The sequence below is a fragment of the Schistocerca cancellata genome, chromosome 2 (assembly GCF_023864275.1).
Source record: "Schistocerca cancellata isolate TAMUIC-IGC-003103 chromosome 2, iqSchCanc2.1, whole genome shotgun sequence".
Lineage (NCBI taxonomy): Eukaryota > Metazoa > Arthropoda > Insecta > Orthoptera > Acrididae > Schistocerca > Schistocerca cancellata.
Genome location: NC_064627.1, coordinates 527,692,147 through 527,714,680, shown reverse-complemented (window position 1 = coordinate 527,714,680; position 22,534 = coordinate 527,692,147). Strand labels below are relative to the sequence as shown.

General features: G+C 39.5%; 1 protein-coding gene across 1 annotated transcript in view; it reads left to right on the top strand.

Moving 5' to 3' along the window:
* Window positions 1-22,534, top strand: part of LOC126155944 (phenoloxidase 2-like) — a 306,288-nt gene that overhangs the window by 61,996 nt on the left and 221,758 nt on the right. Inside the window, exon 3 of the mRNA XM_049916267.1 lies at window positions 17,741-17,930. Coding sequence (XP_049772224.1) covers window positions 17,741-17,930 — 190 coding nt within the window. The remainder of the gene's footprint in view (window positions 1-17,740; window positions 17,931-22,534) is intronic.

Sequence of the window (22,534 nt, the reverse complement as noted above, 5' to 3'; positions counted from 1 at the left end):
TTCTGAGTTGAATAGAGGGATTGAACTAGAGACTTTGAGGGTTCTGCTAAAAGCTGGGCTGCAACTTTCTGGACTTGTGCAGTAGTGCTGAGAACTTTAGGGTCTCCTACATGGGTCAAGTGTGCACTATGCATCAGAGGCTGCTACTCAGGTAGCTGACTGTGTGTGGGGTGCACACAAAGGTTCTTTAGATTATGTGACTCTCCACCCAATCCAGATAATGATAGCTGTAGGAAACCACAAGCATCAGTGTAAGATCAAAAGAAATGTCTCATACAGGCAAGAGTATTAAAATCCTGATGGTAGATTGCTAAAGCATTCGCAACAAAGTGACAGAGTTCGAAGCAATGAAGCTCACATAATACTAGGTGCAGAAAGCTCATTGAAACCTGAAATTGATAGCAGTGAGATTTTTGCGGAAAATGTAAGTGTATACTGAAAGGATAGACAAATGGGAAATGTAGGTGGTGTATTTGTTACAGCAGACAAGAAACTCAAATCCACTGTGATAATTGGATCCATCCACCTGACTCATCTCCTAGTGTAACTGAAAACTTTAGAGGAAACATCAGTTCACTTGTATGTAAGTTCCCCAGTCATACAGTAATCATCCAACAATTAATTGGAAAAATTACAGTTTTGTTAGTGTGGGCATGATAAGACATCCTGTGAAACTTTGCTAAATGCCTACCCTGAAAACTATCTAGAACAGATAGTTAGGAATCTCATTCATGATGGAATTATATTGGATCTAATGGCAACAAATAGACCTGACCTCTTCGAGGAGGTTCACATCAAAAGTGGTATCAATGACTATGACCTGCTTGTGGTAACAGTGATTACCAAAGTACAAAGGATAACTAAAACTAGCAGGAAGATATATATGTTGAGTAGCTAGATAAAAAATCAGTAGTGTCTTACCTCAAAAAGAAACTTGAAACTTTCATCACAGGGCAGGAGCATGTAGAGGAACTTTGGCTCAAGTTTAAAAGAATAGTTGACAATGCACTGGATAGATATGCACCCAGTAGAACTGTTCGTAATGGGACTGAACCTCCATAGTATACAGTCACTTTAAAGAAATTTCTGAAGAAACAGAGCTTACTGCAAAATAGGTGCAAAATGAAGTGTAGGGCTGTAGACAGAGAGATGCTGAATGAAATGCCTTTGGCTGTCAAGAAAGCAATGTGTGATGCCTTCAATGACTACACACAGAATCCAAAGAAATTCTGGTCATATGTAAAGGCTGTTAGTAGCACCAAAGTTAATGTCCAGTCCCTAGTGAATGAGACAGGAAACCAAAATGAGAGTAGCAAAGCATAAGTTGAAATGCCTAACTCTGTATTCAAATATTCCTTTACAAAGGGAAAGCGAGGGGAATTGCCCCACTTTAATCCTCATACCACTGAAAAGATAAAGGAAACTAATATTAGTGTCAATGATGAGAAACAGCTGAAATCTTTAAAACTGGACGAAGCTCCAGGGCCCAATGGAATCCCTGTCAGATTCTATACTGAATTTGCAGCTGAGTTAGCCCCTCTTCTAACTATAATCTATTGTAGATACCTTGAACAAAAACCCGTGCTCATTCTTGGGAAAAGGCACAGGTCACACTCATCTACAAGAAGGATAGTAGAAGTGATCTACAAAACTACCACCCAATACCCTTGACATCAATTTGTTGTAGAATCTTCAAACATATTTTGAGCTTAAACATAATGAGGTATCTTAAACAGGATGACTTTATCAGTGCCAACCAGCATGGATTCCGAAAACATTGATCATGTGAATCTCAACTCGCACTTTACTCCCATGACTCACTGAAAGCTTTGGATTGAGGTACTAAGGTAGATGCAGTATTCCTTGATTTCCCAAAAGCATTTTACTCAGTACTGCATCTCCACTTTTTGGATGGAGAGTCATCACCGGATGTAGAAGTAATTTCAGATGTACCCCTGGGAAGTGTTTTACAACACTTTCTGTTCATGTTGTACATTAACGACATAGCAGACAATATTAATATTAAAATCAGGCTTTTAGCAGATGATGCAGTTATCTATAATGAAGTACTATCTGAAAGAAGCTGCATAAATATTCAGTCAGATCTTGATAAGATTTCAAAATGGTGCAGAGATTGGCAACTTGCTTTAAATGTTCGGAAATGTAAAATAGTGCACTTCATGAAACTAAAAAATGTAGTATCCTATGACTATAATATCTGTGAGTCACTGTTTGAATCAACCAACTCACACAAATACCTGGGTGTAGCACTTTGCAGGGATTTGAAATGGAATTATCTCATAGTTCAGTCATGGATAAAGTAGGTGGTAGACTTTGGTTTTTTATTAGAATGCTGGGGAAGTGAAATCAATTTGCAAAGGAGATTGCTTACAAATCATTCATGTGACCATTTCTAGAATATTGCTGAAGTGTGTGGGACCCATACCAGATAGGACTAATAGGAGACATTGAGCATATACAGAGAAGGGCAGCATGAATGGTCACAGATTTGTTTTATCCTTGGGAGAGTGCCACTGAGATACTGAAGGTTCTGAACTGGAAGATTCTTGAAGATAGATATAAACTATCCTAAGAAAGTCTACTAACAAAGTTTCAAGAACCAGCTTTCAATGAAGTCTCTAGGAACATACTACAACCCTCTACATATCACTCAGATAAGGATCATGAGGAAACGTTTAGAGTACTCACTGCATCCACAGAGGCATTCAGTCATTCTTTCTGCATGCCATACATGAATGGAACAGGAAGAAACCCTAATACCTACTCCAATGGGGCATACCCTCTGGTTTGCAGAGTATAGATGTAGATGTACACATCACTTTCAACACAAAGTTACTTTTCTAAAATGACACATATTTGTTTTTTCTATGGAAATGAAAACTGTTGTTGTTGTTGTTGTGGTCTTCAGTCCTGAGACTGGTTTGATACAGCTCTCCATGCTACTCTATCCTGTGCAAACTTCTTCATCTCCCAGTATCTACTGCAACCTACATCCTTCTGAATCTGCTTAGTGTATTCATCTCTTGGTCTCCCCCTACGATTTTTACCCTCCACGCTGCCCTCCAATATTAAATTGGTGATCCCTTGATGCCTCAGAACATGTCCTACCAACCGATCCCTTCTTCTGGTCAAGTTGTGCCACAAACTTCTCTTCTCCCCAATCCTATTCAATACTTCCTCATTAGTTATGTGATCTACCCATCTAATCTTCAGCATTCTTCTGTAGCACCACATTTCGAAAGCTTCTATTCTCTTCTTGTCCAAACTATTTACCGTCCATGTTTCACTTCCATACATGGCTACACTCCATACAAATACTTTCAGAAATGACTTCCTGACACTAAATTCTATACTCGATGTTAACAAATTTCTCTTCTTCAGAAACGCTTTCCTTGCCATAGCCAGTCTACATTTTATATCCTTTCTACTTCGACCATCATCAGTTATTTAGCTCCCCAAATAGCAAAACTCCTTTACTACTTTAAGTGTCTCATTTCCTAATCTAATTCCCTCAGCATCACCCGACTTAATTTGACTACATTCCATTATCCTCGTTTTGCTTTTGTTGATGTTCATCTTATATCCTCCTTTCAAGACACTGTCCATTCCATTCAACTGCTCTTCCAGGTCCTTTGCTGTCTCTGACAGAATTACAATGTCATCGGCAAACCTCAAGGTTTTTATTTCTTCTCCATGGATTTTAATACCTACTCCGAAAATTTCTTTTGTTTCCTTTACTGCTTGCTCAATATACAGATTGAATAACATCAGGGAGAGGCTACAACCCTGTTTCACTCCCTTCCCAACCACTGCTTCCCTTTCATGTCCCTCGACTCTTATAACTGCCATCTGGTTTCTGTACAAATTGTAAATAGCCTTTCGCTCCCTGTATTTTACCCCTGCCAGCTTTAGAATTTGAAAGAGAGTATTCCAGTCAACATTGTCAAAAGCTTTCTCTAATTCTACAAATGCTAGAAACGTAGGTTTGCCTTTCCTTAATCTTTCTTCTAAGATAAGTCGTAAGGTCAGTATTGCCTCACGTGTTCCAGTATTTCTACGGAATCCAAACTGATCTTCCCCGAGGTTGGCTTCTACTAGTTTTTCCATTTGTCTGTAAAGAATTCGTGTTAGTATTTTGCAGCTGTGGCTTATTAAACTGATTGTTCGGTAATTTTCACATCTGTCAACACTTGCTTTCTTTGGGATTGGAATTATTATATTCTTCTTGAAGTCTGAGGGTATTTCGCCAGTTTCATACATCTTGCTCACCAGATGGTAGAGTTTTGTCAGGACTGGCTCTCCCAAGGCCGTCAGTAGTTCCAATGGAATGTTGTCTACTCCGGAGGCCTTGTTTCGACTCAGGTCTTTCAGTGCTCTGTCAAACTCTTCACGCAGTATCGTATCTCCCATTTCATCTTCATCTACATCCTCTTCCATTTCCATAGTATTGTCCTCAAGTAAATCGTCCTTGTATAGTCCCTCTATATACTCCTTCCACCTTTCTGCTTTCCCTTCTTTGCGTAGAACTGGGTTTCCATCTGAGCTCTTGATGTTCATACAAGTGGTTCTCTTTTCTCCAAAGGTCTCTTTAATTTTCCTGTAGGCAGTATCTATCTTACCCCTAGTGAGATAAGCCTCTACATCCTTACATTTGTCCTCTAGCCATGCCTGCTTAGCCATTTTGCACTTCCTGTCGATCTCATTTTTGAGATGTTTGTATTCCTTTTTGCCTGCTTCATTAACTGCATTTTTATATTTTCTCCTTTCATCAATTAAATTCAATATTTCTTCTGTTACCCAAGGGTTTCTAAGAGCCCTAGTCTTTTTACCTACTTGATCCTCTGCTGCCTTCACTACTTCATCCCTCAAAGCTACCCATTCTTCTTCTACTGTATTTCTTTCCCCCATTCCTGTCAATTGTTCCCTTATGCTCTCCCTAAAACTCTGTACAACCTCTGGTTCTTTCAGTTTATCCAGGTCCCATCTCCTTAAATTCCCACCTTTTTGCAGTTCCTTCAGTTTTAATCTACAGATCATAACCAATAGATTGTGGTCAGACTCCACATCTGCCCCTGGAAATGTCTTACAATTTAAGACCTGGTTCCTAAATCTCTGTCTTACCATTATATAATCTATCTGATACCTTTTAGTATCTCCAGGGTTCTTCCATGTATACAACCTTCTATCATGATTCTTAAACCAAGTGTTAGCTATAATTAAGTTGTGCTCTGTGCAAAATTCTACCAGGTGGCTTCCTCTTTCATTTCTTAGCCCCAATCCATATTCACCTACTACGTTTCCTTCTCTCCCTTTTCCTACACTCGAATTCCAGTCACCCATGACTATTAAATTTTCGTCTCCCTTCACTATCTGAATAATTTCTTTTATATCATCATACATTTCTTCAATTTCTTCGTCATCTGCAGAGCTAGTTTGCATATAAACTTGTACTACTGTAGTAGGCGTGGGCTTCGTGTCTATCTTGGCCACAATAATGCGTTCACTATGCTGTTTGTAGTAGCTTACCAGCATTCCTATTTTCCTATTCATTATTAAACCTACTCCTGCATTACCCCTATTTGACTTTGTGTTTATAACCCTGTAGTCACCTGACCAGAAGTCTTGTTCCTCCTGCCACCGAACTTCACTAATTCCCACTATATCTAACTTTAACCTATCCATTTCCCTTTTTAAATTTTCTAACCTACCTGCCCGATTAAGTGATCTGACATTCCACGCTCCGATCCGTAGGACGCCAGTTTTCTTTCTTCTGATAATGACATCCTCTTGAGTAGTCCCCGCCCGGAGATCCGAATGGGGGACTATTTTACCTCCAGAATATTTTACCCAAGAGGACACCATCATCATTTAATCATACAGTAAAGCTGCATGCCCTCGGGAAAAATTACGGCCGTAGTTTCCCCTTGCTTTCAGCCATTCGCAGTACCAGCACAGCAATGCTGTTTTGGTTATTGTTACAAGGCCAGATCAGTCAATCATCCAGACTGTTGCCCTTGCAACTACTGAAAAGGCTGCTGCCCCTCTTCAGGAACCACACGTTTGTCTGGCCTCTCAACAGATACCCCTCCGTTGTGGTTGTACCTACGGTACAGCCATCTGTATCGCTGAGGCACGCAAGCCTCCCCACCAACGTCAAGGTCCATGGTTCATGGGAGGAGGAAATGAAAACTAGATGTACAATTAGTGATAGCAGACTTGGTTTCACTGCTCTAAGCCTTACACCTTCTGGAGTATTTAGACTTTCAATAGTGGAAACTGTTCCAGAGTTCCTGCCATAGTGCTGTACTACCATAATGTACTATCCTAAAGACAGATATAGGCAATCCTTACCCTGCACATTAAAGCAGAAACTTCGCACTTTGCCATCCTTTAAAGTCTATGTTTTTCAGAAGGTATGAAATTTATAACAGTGAAAACAAGTCTGCTGTTACTAATTGTACCTCTGGTTTCTATTTCTGTAGAAGAAAAACATCCTTATGCCACTTAAAAATGTAGCTTTGTGTTGAAAGTGATGTTTGTTTACATTTATGGATTGTACATTCCTGCCCATTGTGTGAACACTTGACATAGGTGCATCTGTGGGCAATTCCATTTTTCACATTTTGTTTTGTTTCAGAAGTACATGAGGTGGCAAAATTAAATGGGAGACATATAACCTCTAATAACATTACTTAACTTTTCTTTCAGTGCATGGCTGGTGATAGCTTTACAGGGATCATTGTGACTCTGTAAATTATTATTATTATTATTATTATTATTATTATTTGTGAGTGTATAAGTTAGTTTTTAAATGTTCTCAAAATATTGCCACATTAGCATGCTGCCTACTAGAGCTTGTCAGTGCAGTGCATGTAACTATGTGGGATATCCTGGAAGCAGAGTGGTTGCACAGCTGACTGTGGCTCAGTGGTCCTATCCCTTATTACAACTTACAGCACATTCCACATACCCTATACAGCCATGCACATTACCCAGTTTTTCTAACATCAGTAGGTAAAAGGAGGACAGGCTCATTGGTCTCACATCTTTAGCCTTGTATGATCAGTTCTCCATAGCTTACAAATGAAAACTACCTTCACTGCCATTCAGTCATAAGGAATGACTCCTGCTGTGTGGCTAATGATAGACAGTCTGCATAGGAATCTGATTAATCACTTTCTTACCTATTACAGTAGAGCCAGAGAGATTCCTTCTGGGGCTGGCGACTTGAATGGTTGAAATGTTCCCAATGCCCAGTGGTAGTTTTTTTAACCAACATATTGTGTGCCAGATCCCAGTTCTCCCTTTGGTTACCATTAAATTGGCACTCCCAGGTACTGAACCTTGGTCTGTGTTATCTTTCAGAGTGCATTGGAGGAAGTGAGTCTTGAGAAGCAAATCAAGCATCTTATGTGCTGTCCCTGTGTACCCACCATCCTCCTTCCTTAGAATGCTTCCTGGATTAGTTGGTATTCTTGTGAGGATTTTATGGAAAACCAGCCCTTACAGCTGTGCCTTCCACCTCCTCACAGAATACCTTCCAGGATGATAGTTTCACTTGATCAATCACAAGGTTGTGTTTGGCAAGGGCCTACTGATATTTTGCCCGTTGTCATTTCCTTCTTGCAAAGTTGAACGGCCTTCTTACGGTATTTCTTTGTAGTTCCAGATTATTTTTCCACCAAAGTACTTCCCTGTTTGTGCAATTATTATTGACTGGACACTTGTCTTAGTGGCAGGCATCACTTCGTCTGCCATTTCCTCAATATCTACTGGATGTCTTGCCAAAATTTTGAAAAAGTCAAGATTGTGATTGAACATCCCATTGATTCTGAGGTCATTATAGACAGACCACAAGCTCACATTGTTTCAAGGATGGGGAGGGAAATCAGTTGTGCCTTTCAAAGGAACCATCCTGGCATTTGTTTGAAGTGATTTAGGGAAATCATGCAAAACCTAAATCTGGATAGCTGGACACAGACAGATGTTAACCATCATTCTTCCAATTGGAAGTCCTGTGTGTTAAACACTGTGCCACTTCATTCAGTCACAATTTTGACTTCATGTAAGTATAAGGTTAGCTTTTTCATACATGAGTCCTGGCATGTTTACCTAGTATTCCGATAGGCCATGGTCTGTTTAACAACAATTTCAACCCCAAACTTAATACACAAATGGTCTGACAAGAAAGGCACCAATGTCACATGCCATTGTTTGGCATAACGAATCAAGAAGATGAATTCTTCCCTTCTTCTATTCCAGAAGGTAGGTTTACTATCCCTTTTCAAGATCTTTAAATTGCTCTTGAGTAGATATTCAAGTGTGCACTCACCTTTGCTGTTAGTGTTGCTGCTTCTCCTCACCAGTATTGGCATCACAACCAACCAACAGTTGTTTATTCAGATGTGGGAGGAATATCCTTAAGAAGTTTTGGTATTCAAATTGATATCATTGTGGTCTTGAAGAGTTCAGCTACTCTCTTGACTAGCAGCTTTGCTTCCTCCCATGGAGTTATCTTGGATATCATCTTCTTAAGCCAATCCACTGTTCCTATGCCCTCAAAGACAAAGAATAGAGCACCTTTGCCCAGAAGGTGAATTTGGAGCCTAGACTTGTATCCCCCTTTCTTCTCAAAGAGAGCCCTCTGGACTAACTCCTCCTGCTAGGAGGTAATGTTGACCATTGGATATACGTGTTGGATAGCTACCTTCCTAAAGACCAAGACTACAGTACCATAGGTCTGTTTCCCTATTTCTTTCTGTGGCTTTTTCTGCATCTGGTTATCCTGGGAAGTGGGAGGATTAGACTCCTCCCTTGTTCCTCATCTTGGAGGTGAAAAGGGTGTTTTCTTATTATTATTTTTCTTCACAGTGGCAGCCTGTTGTTTGAGAAGCTAAAATAGGCCATAAAATTCACATTTTTGTGGATAAAATAAATATATTCTGTACTTAATAAAAGAAGCTAATACTACAAAAATGCTAATACCATAACTACTTCTGCCACTAAAAACTGCAATAAAATCCTTATACAATTACCAACTACTTATACTAGTGTTAGTTCTACAGAATCTGTTCTGTGTTTGTTGATTTATTTTGATGCTTTTAAATTGTAGGTGACTGTTTCTGCAACTGGGTCTGTCCTTATACTAACCCAGTCAGCAGCCAGGATAGGATAGCATATCAACAGTGTTTCTACTTTAACAAACAAATCCACAATTCACCATTACATTTTAGAATCCACACTACCATCAACCAACACAATGTAAATTCTTGAGAAACCACTTCATTCCATTATACTGCTGATGGTAGTCCATATTCGCAACTGTGAGTATATTTCATGTATTTCATGATGGCTGTAGTCGCTGCAGTGCCTGTTTGCCTGTTCCTTCGGACATGCATTCCTGAATGCATGTCCGAAAGAACAGTACATTGTAATTCAGAGTAACATAGACACTGCAATATTGTACTTCATTCAATGGTTTCCGATCTCACTTGTGTTCTCCCCATTTGCAGAGTATGTTGTCTAGTCAGGATGGCAGCATGCTGATGTGGTTGATTGCTTTGTGAAGTGTTCCATGGCCTTTCTGGGTACTGCAGCTGCAGTATTGTCTAAGATGTGCCAGGTTGCCACACTCCTGAGTGCTGCTGCGGGATCCCACATCCTTAATGCTTGACAGCCATTACCCACTGCATCTTCATGGAGCACACAGTCCTAATATGTGTGGTCTGGAGTGTTCACACTGCTTGCAGGTGCAACTGTTATTCACCTATATTTTGATTTTGGGTAGATATGTGGCAGAAGGGCGATGGCCAGTCTGGTAATGTATCAGTCCTCTCTGTGGGCTAAGGAACCTAATTCTTAGTCTCTCCCTGATGTTATGGAGAAATATGTATGTTCTCCTGCCTGTGCTTGAAGTGTTACATTCATTTTGCCACAGTTGTAATGTGCAATCTTTTATTAACATTTTGTATTGACCTCAGTCCCAGCCATCCTTCATAACTGCATTTGATTGCCTTTCCTTAACCAATGAAGGGCTCCTTTTCTCGTAATTTCCAAGTCCAGTGGGCATATTCCTAGAATTAACAATACTGCAGCATTCACGATATTGCAGTAGGCACCCACTCTTCTCATAAATGAGGCTGGCTTCACAAGCTGCAATCTGTGAGCTCAAATGCTCATGCCAAATCTTACCACTGATGGTAATATAAATTGATGGTATGCTTTGATTGTTTTCAAAGGTAGCTGAAATTGCCTATTTGCAGTGGTTATAATGTTATTCATCACATTTATACCTTTGCTGCCTGCTTTCTCTATAGATCTGTATTTATAAATTGAAGTCACTTTCTTGCATCTGTCTGTATATGCACACTAATTTCAGTAACTGCTGTAGGGGTTTTGATCCAGTTTTGATATGACAAAGGTTTTTGTATAAAATGTATAAATATTTCATAATTGTCTCAATTACTCAAATTAAAGTTAAGTTGTAAAATGATGCCATTGCCATCTAGCAGAGAGGCCCTTAATTTGAGATAGCAGCTTGGGGGATCTCATCTGCATCTGGTGTGGGGTTCTAACACTAAAATGTGTGACTAAAAACTGGAAGGTTCTGAGATCAAATCCTGGATGAGTCATTTTCCTTTTCACTCTGCTTTTTAACATAGCATTCACCTCTCAACAAAGTGGAGATACACATACCATAATATGACAATTTCAGGCTGCCAGTTTCTGCTTCTGTCAAATTAGTAATCACAATTCACACATCAATCATTTGAGAACAGTTGCATAGTGAAAATAGACGTGAATCCAAAATATTTAGTGGTTTATTTTTTATGCTATAAGTAAAACTTCTTCCAAATAACTACTTCAGCAACTTTGCTTCATTTACATACAGTACATTCTTTCAGCAGTGCTGTAGGTGATTCAACTTTCAGCTCTCTGCCTTCCTTCAATCAAACCCAGTTGCTGACAGGATTCTTTGTGTGTCACAGTGACAATTAATGGTGGCAGTGTGTCTGAGAAATGCGTAGTGTATGCTAAGCTTCACAGTAGTGCTGTAACATGAGCTAGATATGTACAATATTTGTTTTTTTATCTGATTTTTTCATATATACATGCTACCTCAGCCAGTGTCCAATACATGTTGAATCTCTCAGACACACATACACCCTGATACACATACCATATTTACATTGACTGTAAACGTATTACTTACATTACTTGCACCACAATGTGTTCTCATCATTGCCCCTCAGAACACCAATTCAAAATGGAACATATAACACTCATGCCTCCAGACAACTTTCCTGCCATGCACTGCTCACATCACATAAGTTTCCCTCCTTGGTAGCCGTAACCCTAAGGGGCCCCATTATACACCTAATGTTGGAGCTCTCAACTAACAACAATGCCACCCTGTGTGACAACCCAGAGCATTGAGGCTGAGGGGCTTCCCTAAAACAGGACAAATGACTGCATCTGGTGCTTCAGGACACTTATTAAACACAGATAGTGCCTGAAATTTATTCTTCAGACCAACTTTAGAGTCCCCCCCCCCCAGAAAGTCTTTACTCCCTGCCACACCTTAGTAGTAGACTTATTGAGAAACATGTGGGATGTGCTGGACATCCGTCAGTTCCCCACATCCAGCCCCCCAGGGTGATGTGCATCAGCAACAGCTTCAAGTTGCATAACCAAAGCCAGAAAATTCAAGCATTCCAAATGGTGTTGTCACTGCAGTTTTAGGTACATCTTTATTTGCCACTGGGATTTAATTATAAGCCTCTCTGCAATCTAACACACTGAAGATATTTGCACCAGATAGAGAATTTGTGAAATCATGAATGTCTGCTACTGGGTACCTATCCAGGAATATTTGGGCATTTGGTGCTTGATAATCACGCAAGGGTGCCATAAGCCACCCATCTTGTGTACCAGGTGAAGTGGTGAGAACCAAGGGCTGTCCAAAGGTTTGTGTCACCATCTTGTTGTACCTCTTCAAAAAAGACTTTGGCCTCATGTTGTCATTCTGGCATAGTCCGATATGCGCATGATGAGACTGGTGAGCAGTGGGTTGTTCGAATGTTATGCACTGTTGTGCATATGGCTGCAACCTGTGGGTTCATGGTCTGCTATATTTCTGAGGTACTACTGTGTGAGGAACATGGTCACACTGTGCCACTCTAACGTTTTGTGACCTACTAGTAGTTCACGTTCGGTTGCCAGTAGAGTATCTTCTGACACACTGTTCTCCTCAAGGTTGTTTCATACCAGAGTGTTTCATAATCTTCTTCCAAGGTATGGAGATTGTATATCAAATTGCAACAGTAGGACTCGCAGTAACACCAATAGTTATTTAAGACCAGAGTACTTAAGTGTCCACCCTGTCAGTGGTGGGTATTGTCAAATGACCCTTAACACCAGAAATAGTGTGGTCATTTAGTAAATCCACAGTCAAAGCGGCCTACATGAGGAAATCAGTACCCAAAGTAGGTTGAGCAACATCATTTAACAGGAAAGTCAACTTGCTGTTATCAGCAAGCCCAACATCAGTCACCAAATTCTTGTAACCATACGTGCATATGACAGAATCATTAACTGCCATTAATGGGACTGTACTGGTTTGTTTGGCATCTTGTTAGTACATGGCTGTAGCATGCTGCCGTCCAGTCCCATGTTAATTAAAAACATTAAGCCTGAAGAGTGGAATGAGATGAACAGCATTTGTGATGTTGTGGAATGCAACTGTGTTGCAGGCAGCAGCATCAGAGATGTGCCACAGCTGGCGGTATGATGAACAGCTGTACAAGGTCAGTTAAACGTAAGGCAATGATGGGTCTTCTATGGTAGGTGCTGTAGATGGGTGTCATTATCTGTTGCACCTAAACCAGAGTGTGCTTTGCATTTTGTTGTGAACATGGCTTCATGCACTTCATAGACTGCTGATCGAAGTGTTTCTGGTAGCAGCAAATACCTGCCCAAAGAGTCTTGTAACTATAAGACTAGGATGGAGGAGTGTGGTGTGCATGCGAACTTTCTGCCACCACAGTCCATAGTTGCAAAGTTGCTAACTGCTTAGCCAGCTTCTTGACAGTGGCATGGAGTGCTTGTTTATCATGAGGAACACTTGGCAGTTGTTGGGTGTAGGTGGCATCACAGCAAAGCAATGATGTGTCTGACTGGTCTGGAATGGATTGACTAACTTTTGTAGGAGCAAAGGTTCTTGTGGCAGCCACCATGGCATCCAAGTTGAGCAGGATGTGCTCTCTATTGGCAACTTACGTAATGGCTGGCCTTCATGAGCAATTAAGATGAAAAAAACTTGTGGTAGAAATTGTTGTTGCAATATGTGTAGTAGCAAGGCATTCTAATTGATACTGGCATCAATAATGCCATGCAAATATCTCCAGAATTCAAATGGTGTCTTGCAGCCATGCCTCTTGTGGTACAAGATTATCATGAGCGTTTGGTACATTGGTTTTGTGCAGTATAACATCAGTGCCACCTTGAGAGTGTTATAGGATTCCTGTAGAGAGGGAATGTAATATAATTCTGACACCAAATAGGTAGCTCATTGATCAGGATTACTGATCAATATATATACATGTTAAAAATCATCAGAAATTTTCTGTTGGATGAAAATGTTCTCCACTATTGCAAACCATATTTCTAATTTTATCAGGCATGAACAATGGGGGCCGTATTTGCAATTGTGATGCGAAAGGCCTATGAGAGCCAATGGGCAGAAAGTCTGTTGGTCTCAAACACAGTAGGAGGAAGATGAAAGGATTGTGAGGATATTCTCATTGGGCTTAAAGTCACTTGACCCTGATGTATGGTTGTGCAAAGCATTGTTTTGTGTTTGCATCACTGACCTGATGACATGAATGGTGTGGCTGTTACTAAAATGTTAAAAGTCAGATCGGTGTGTGGCATGGTATCCTGTGGTTGAAATACAGAAGATGGGTGTTGTAGAATCCCCAATCTCATTTTTAATGTCCTGGATGGTGCCACTGATGGCATGCAGTAGGTTATGTGCAGTAGTCATGACTGTGTGTATCTGCGCGAAACGTGGTAGATAACCCATCCACAAGAACACTGTTGTTTCTTCAGGTTCATCAATTAAGTAGGAACACTATAGTCTACATAAAAAGTACATACATGGACTATAGGTATGATAATTTTCACTTTATTGTACTCAGCCACAAAATATATTGGAAAAACATTAATGAAATATATAAAACAGGAAGCAAAAAAGGACATGAGAAGTCAAAGGTGCACTGCACATGTCACATATTGATTAGCCGATTATGGCCCTCCAGTACCATCTTCATCCTTGCACCTGAAGGTGCCAGATGATTATCTACATCTACATTTATACTCCACAAGCCACCCAATGGTGTGTGGCAGAGGGCACTTTACGTGCCACTGTCATTACCTCCCTTTCCTGTTCCAGTCGCGTATGGTTCATGGGAAGAACGACTGCTGGAAAGCCTCCGTGCACGCTCAAATCTCTCTAATTTTACATTCGTGATCTCCTCGGGAGCTATAAGTAGGGGGGAAGCAATATATTCAATACCTCATCCAGAAACGCACCCTCTCGAAACCTGGACAGCAAGCTACACCGCGATGCAGAGCACCTCTCTTGCAGAGTCTGCCACTTGAGTTTACTACACATCTCCGTAACGCTATCACACTTACCAAATAACCCTGTGATGAAATGCGACACTCTTCTTTGGATCTTCTCTATCTCCTCCGTCAACCCGACCTAGTACGGATCCCACACTGATGAGCAATGCTCAAGTATAGGTCAAACGAATGTTTTGTAAGCCACCTCCTTTGTTGATGGACTACATTTTCTAAGGACTCTCCCAATGAACCTCAACCTGGCATCCACCTTACCAACAATTAATTTTATATGATCATTCCACTTCAAATCATTCTGCATGCATACTCCCAGATATTTTGCAGAAGTAACTGCTACCAGTGTTTGTTCCGCTATCATATAATCACACAATAAAGGATCCTTCTTTCTATGTATTTGCAATACATTACATTTGTCTATGTTCAGGGTCAGTTGCCACTCCCTGCACCAAGTGCCTATCCGCTGCAGATCTTCCTGCATTTTGCTGCAATTTTCTAATGCTGCAACTTCTCTCTATACTACAGCATCATCCGCGAAAAGCCCCATGGAATTTCTGACACTATCTACTAGGTCATTTGTGTATACTATAAAAAGCAATGGTCCCATAACACTCCCCTGTGGCATGCCAGAGGTTGCTTTAATGTCTGTAGACGTCTCTCCATTGAGAACAGCATGCTGTGTTCTGTTTGCTAAAAACTCTTCAATCCAGCCACACAGCTGGTCTGATATTCCATTGGCTCTTACTTTGTATATCAGGTGACAGTGCAGAACTGTATTGAACGCCTTCCAGAAGTCAAGGAAAATGGCATCTACCTGGGAGCCTGTATCTAATATTTCCTGTTTCTCATGAACAAATAAAGCCAGTTGGGTCTCACACTATCACTGTTTCCGGAATCCATGTTGATTCCTACAGAGTAGATTCTGGGTTTCCAGAAATGACATGATACATGAGCAAAAAACATGCTCTAAAATTCTACAACAGATCAATGTCAGAGATATAGGTCTATAGTTTTGCGCATCTGCTCGATGACCCTTCTTGAAGACTAGGACTACCTGTGCTCTTTTCCAATCATTTGGAACCTTCTGTTCCTCTAGAGACTTGTGGTACCAAAAGGTTCCAGCAGTGTTGTAACTATAGCTACCAGCAATGTCAAAACTACTAAAAACATACAACTGAATGTCTGATGGAAAAGTAATGTATTCAGATCCGATACATATTACAATCTCAGATTACTATACTATACATACTGTACATAGATACCTGCAAGGGTCATTCAATAAGTAATGCCTCACATTTTTTTAAAAAAGCCATTAATATACATAGACAAACGTTCTTGTTAGTGTTTCACATTTGACATTTGTTCTGTGTGCTGGTGAAGTTTTGAACCATTCTGACAGATGGCAGAGCCATAGTACAGCATCAAAATGGTGTCTATATATGATTCACAATACAAGCAGCATACTGTTATTGAATTCTTGTGTGCAGAAAAAGAAGCCTTGGTGAACATCCATAAACTTTTTTGGGCAGTGTATGGTGATGCTGCAGTTGATAGGAGTACAGCTGAGTGATGGGTAAAGAAAGTTACAGCCTCAGGAAATGCAGAAACAGAGCTCCATGATCAGCCACACTCGGGACATCCTGTTACAGCAACTGCTCCAGACATACTGAAATGTGTGGGTGCCGTTATTCATGCTGACTGGCACATCACAGCTTGACAATTCACTCTACAGTTGTCAATCAGCTTTGGAACTGCATCTGAAATGATCGAGACTCTCGGATATTCAAAGAGGTGCTCACAATGGGTTCCATGAATGCTCACATCGCCAAATTGGGTTGGACATCATTGCCTCGTCCACCCTACAACAGTCCTGACCTGGCATCCCCAGACTTCCACCTCTTTGAGCCACTTAAAGATTCTCAATGGGGAACACACTTTGAAGATGATGAGAGTGTCAGTCATGCAGTGAAAACATGGCTACACCTACAGAACAAGAGCTTTTACTAGCACGGAATACATGCTCTTTCACAATGTTAGCCTACAACCATAGAACATGATGGAGACTATGTAGAAAAATAGGACATGGACAAGACATGTTGATGTATATTGCCACCAAATTCTGACTCTTAACAATAAATATGTTCTGAGAAAAAATATGTGGGGCATTACTTGTTGAATGGCCCTTGTACTATACATACACACAAACTATATATACATATTATAATCTCTAATTTTATACACTGTAAGCAGTTAATACCCAATATAAACTGGTGACATAAATATGTTTATTGATGAATAAACAAAGATTTTCAGTAGTTTTGACTTTTAATTTGTAAAATAATTGGCTCATTTCCTTCATCTCTCCCCATTCCACAAAAGAAATATTAGTTGCCATGAGACCTTCCCCCTGGCTCAGATCATGATATCCTCTTATATTTTAAATATAATGTCTCTCAGAGCCAAAAGCCCTTCCATATTTTCTTAAAAATGTTGTTTGATTCAAGTAATAGAGTATTAATTAATAACTTTCATTCATTCCAGAACTGAAAATACTGTAAAAACTTTATGTCAGGGAAAGCAGAATTTGAATAATGACTGACATTGCAGAAAGCAGACTCAAATATCACTCTTAAATCTTTGAAAACACTGGAGCATCACTAGAGAATGTGCAATGAAGTTCACTGTTTCTTTTTCTAGAACGATATTCCTAAATTTCATCTTAATGTCATTTTAACTGGTGCACAGTCATTATGGTGATTAATTTGTTCAAATCTTTCCCTTCTCCTCAAATGAATGAAGCTTTTGTTTTAGGCTAAGTGACCATAGTGTACCATAAATTGCTTAAACATATGAGTATGTAGTTTGATACTAGTGAAAATGGAATGTCTGACAAGGTTAAAATTTTAATTCACATAGTATCAAGAACAAAAGTTGTTCTGTGTATATGGTAAGACATCAGTTATACTGAGACTCATTTTTTATGTTTAGAGCTGCATTTTTATTTATTTATTTATTTTTTATAGTGACTTAAGTAACTTCACATTCTCTTTTATGACTTAAAACCCTTATTTGGTTTCAGAACGATCGTATTCAGAAATTAAATGTAGTTGACAGAAGTGGTTTTGTAGGTGATGTTCAAGAAATTCAAGTTAAACAGATTACTCCACCTGATTTAAGTATTCCACTGGAGTTGGGTCGTGATGAGAATTTTTCTCAGTTTTTGCCTAAACATCGTAGGATAGCTGCTCGCCTTATTGAGATTCTTATGGGTAAGTTAACTGTTTCTAACATTCATAGCTATAACTGTCAAATCTCACTTAACATTGTGGTTTGCCATCACCTTAAATTCTGTCTCATCTTCACTCTTACTGTGGCCATGGAAAAGTAGATGGAGTGCTGGCTTGCAGTTTAGGGCACCGTCTTCCCCTTTTGACAGAAAGCTGGTGCTAAATATGGAAGAATAAAGCAATGGGTACCACTACATTAAAGGTGCAGACATGAAGTGGACCTAGAGGATAAACAAACCTGAAAAGTAATCTCATGGTGACCACTACCTTTTTTTAAAAAAAAAAAAAAAAAAGAGAGAGAGAGAGAGAGAGAGAGAGAGAGAGAGGAGAAGAAGAAGGAGGAGGAGGAGGAGGAGGAGGAGGAGAGGAAGAAGAAGAAGCAAATTAGTTCATCACTGATGGGGGCTGGCCAAGAGTGGTTACCAGCAGCCTGGAAAAGCTACTGTTTTGTAAGTCAAAACCAAGCTCACTGGAAGTTTAAAAGTTACAGGAAAACTAGATGATCAGAATTACACTTGCTAGATATTATCACAGTGAAATGTAAAACAGACAGAATTTCTCATCAGATGAGTATGTCATAATAACAATAGCATCACTGAATGGTGTAGCAGAAAAGCATGGATTGAATTATTCTTCTGAGGACTGAGACAAAGCCAGTACTAACTAGCAGTGTACAAGTTTACAGGCAGACATCACAGGTTAATGATGGTGAAATAGAGGCATTATAAAGGGTGTTCATTAAATCAGGTATACATTGTGAAAAGGGTAAGTAATCTATAGAAATATCTGATACAGTACTGAGTGCAGTATATCTTCAAGTTTTATTCCCATCTGAAACTGTTAGTTCCTAACATCCTCCCCAGGAGGCATGTGCAAATAAGTTATTCCAGCAATCATAATGGAGTTGTATAATGGTACCGAACATGCATAGTATTATGGTTTCATGATTACAAACCCACTGTTGCTGTTCAGAGACAATTCAAGACTAAATATCACAAGCCTTCTTCTTAAAGATGGATTGTTATTAATTGGTACAATCATTTCTCCTAAACTGGCTATGCATCACCTACGACCCTGGGTCAGGATCAGCCAGCAGTCTCTGATGCAGCAATTGAACAAGTTCAACAGACTTAACTGGACATGCGTGAACATTATGTAATGCCTCAGTTACAACAGGATATGTGCACAGAATTTATTTTCCAGCAAGATGATGTGCCACTATATTATCATCATTAAATAGGAATGTACCAACTTGGATTGGATATGGTGGAACAGTATCCTGGACCATGATCACTTGATTTAATCCCAGTGGACTTCTGTGTATGGGACTGCATTAAAGGCAGAGTTTATTCCTCTGCTTCCAAGAAACGTTGATGAGCTGTGACAACAGATAACACAAAAAATTGCCACCTTGCATCATGACTTGCCTCACATGATTTGGCAGGAAACTAATTACAGGTTGGACACGTGTCATCTTACAAAAGGTAGCCACATTGAACATTTCTAAGTAAAACTTGAAGATGTACTGAATTCAGTGCTATATCAATCATTTCTGTAAGTTACTTACTTTTTCCACAATTAAAGGTTACTTTTTTATAGCTAACTTATAAACAAGATGTATAAGAAAATAGGAGGAGTTGATAGAAATATTTAAAGAGTGAAGAAAATTTTACTGTCCTAGTTAACTGGAGTGCTCCTAGAGGGAAAGTAAGGTAAGGTAACTGTAGAATACAGGCTGGGGTAAAGGAATGAGAGGGAAGAGAGGCTTGCTGAGTCTGCCATAAGTTTCAGATGGTTGTAGTGAGCACTCTCTTTGAAAATCATAAAGGACATGGGGGAATATCAACTGGACTACCTAATGGTTAGCCAAAGATTTAAAAATCAATTCCTGGGTCGCAAATCACATCCAGGTGTAGAAACAGACTCAGCCAATAAACTAGTAGTGATTAACAGCAGGTTCAGATTTAGTAAAGCAATAATAAAAAAAATAATAAAATAATAAAAAAATAATAAAAATAAATAAATAATAAAAAATAAACAAATAATAAATAAATAAATAAATGATAAAATAATAAATAAATAATAAATAAATAAATAATAAATAAACAAATAAATAATAAATAATAAAATAATAAATAAATAATAAAAAAATAAATAATAAATAACAAAATAATAAATAAATAATAATAAATAATAAATAAAAAATTTAAAAAACCATGACTCATGGACCTTGCCGTCGGTAGGGAGGCTTGCGTGTCTCAACGATACGTATAGTCGTACTGTAGGTGCAACCACAATGGAGGGGTATCTGTTGAGAGGCCAGACAAATGTGTGGTTCCTGAAGAAGGGCAGCAGCCTTTTCAGTAGTTGCAGGGGCAACAGCCTGGATGATTTACTGATCTGGTCTTGTAACACCCACCAAAACGGCCTTGCTGTTGTGGTACTGTGAAGGGCTGAAAGCAAGGGGAAACTACAGCCGTAATTTTTCCCGAGGGCATGCAGCTTTACTGTATGATTAAATGATGATGATATCCTCTTGGATAAAATATTCTGGAGGTAAAATAGTCCCCCATTCGGTTCTCCAAACTGGGAGTACTCAACAGGACGTCGTTATCAGGAGAAAGAAAACTGGTGTTCTACGGATTGGAGCGTGGAATGTCAGATCCCTTAATTGGGCAGGTAGGTTCGAAAATTTAAAAAGGGAAATGGATAGGTTAAAGTTAGATATAGGGGGAATTAGTGAAGTTCGGTGGCAGGAGGAACAAGACTTTTGGTCAGGTGAATACAGGGTTATAAATACAAAATCAAATAGGGGTAAAACTGGAGTAGATTTAATAATGAATAAAATAATAGGAGTGTGGGTAAACTACTACAAACAGCATAGTGAATGCATTATTGTGGCCAAGATAGACATGAAGCCCATGCCTACTACAATAGCACAAGTTTATATGCCAACTAGCTCTGCAGATGATGAAGAAATTGATGAAATGTATGATGAGATAAAAGAAATTATTCAGGTAGTGAAGGGAGACGAAAATTTAATAGTCATGGGTGACTGGAATTCAACAGTAGGAAAAGGAAGAGAAGGAAATGTAGTAGGAGAACATGGATTAGCGCTAAGAAATGAAAGAGGAAGCCGCCTGGTAGAATTCTTCACAGAGCATAACTTAACCATAGCTAACACTTGGTTCAAGAATCATGAAAGAAGGTTGTATACGTGGAAGAACACTGGAGATACTAGAAGGTTTCAGACACATTATATAATGGTAAGACAGAGATTTAGGAACCAGGTTTTATATTGTAAGACATTTCCGGGGGCAGATGTGGACTCTGACCACTATCTATTGGTTATGAACTGTAGATTAAAACTGCAGAAAGGTGGGAATTTAAGGAGATGGAACCTGGGTAAACTGAAAGAACCAGAGGTTGTACAGAGTTTCAGGGAGAGCATAAGGGAACAATTGACAGGAATGGGGGAAAGAACTACAGTAGAAGAAGAATGGGTAGCTTTGAGGGATGAGATAGTGAAGGCAGTAGAGGATCAAGTAGGTAAAAAGACGAGGGCTAGTAGAAATCCTTGGATAACAGAAGAGATACTGAATTTAATTATGAAAGGAGATAATACAAAAATGCAGTAAATGAAACAGGCAAAAAGGAATACAAACGACTCAAAAATGAGATCGACAGGAAGTGCAAAATGGCTAAGCAGGGATGGCTAAAGGACAAATGTAAGGATGTAGAGGCTTATCTCATGAGGGGTAAGATAGATACTGCCTACAGGAAAATTAAAGTGACCTTTGGAGAAAAGAGAACCACTTGCATGAATATCAAGAGCTCAGATGGAAACCCAGTTCTAAGCTAAGAAGGGAAAGCAGAAAGATGGAAGGAGTATATAGAGGGTCTATACAGGGGCGATGTTCTTGAGGACAATATTATGGAAATGGAAGAGGATGTAGATGAAGATGAAATGGGAGATATGATACTGCGTGAAGAGTTTGACAGAGCACTGAAAGACCTAAGTCAAAACAAGGCCCCCGGAGTAGACAACATTCCATTAGAACTACTGACAGCCGTGGGAGAACCAGTCCTGACAAAACTCTACCATCTGGTGAGCAAGATGTATGAGACAGGCGAAACTCCCTCAGACTTCAAGAAGAATATAATAATTCCAATCCCAAAGAAAGCAGGTGTTGACAGATGTGAAAATTACTGAACTATCAGTTTAATAAGTCACAGCTGCAACATACTAACATGAATTCTTTACAGACGAATGGAAAAACTAGTAGAAGCCAACCTCGGGGAAGATCAGTTTGGATTCTGTAGAAATGTTGGAACACGTGACGCAGTACTGACCCTACGACTTATATTAGAAGGAAGATTAAGGAAAGGTAGGTGTTGATAGATGTGAAAATTACCAAACTATCAGTTTAATAAGTCACAGCTGCAAAATACTAATACCAATTCTTTACAGACGAATGGAAAAACTAGTAGAAGCTGACCTCGGGGAAGATCAGTTTGGATTCTGTAGAAATGTTGGAACACGTGAGGCAATGCTGACCCTACGACTTATATTAGAAGAAAGATTA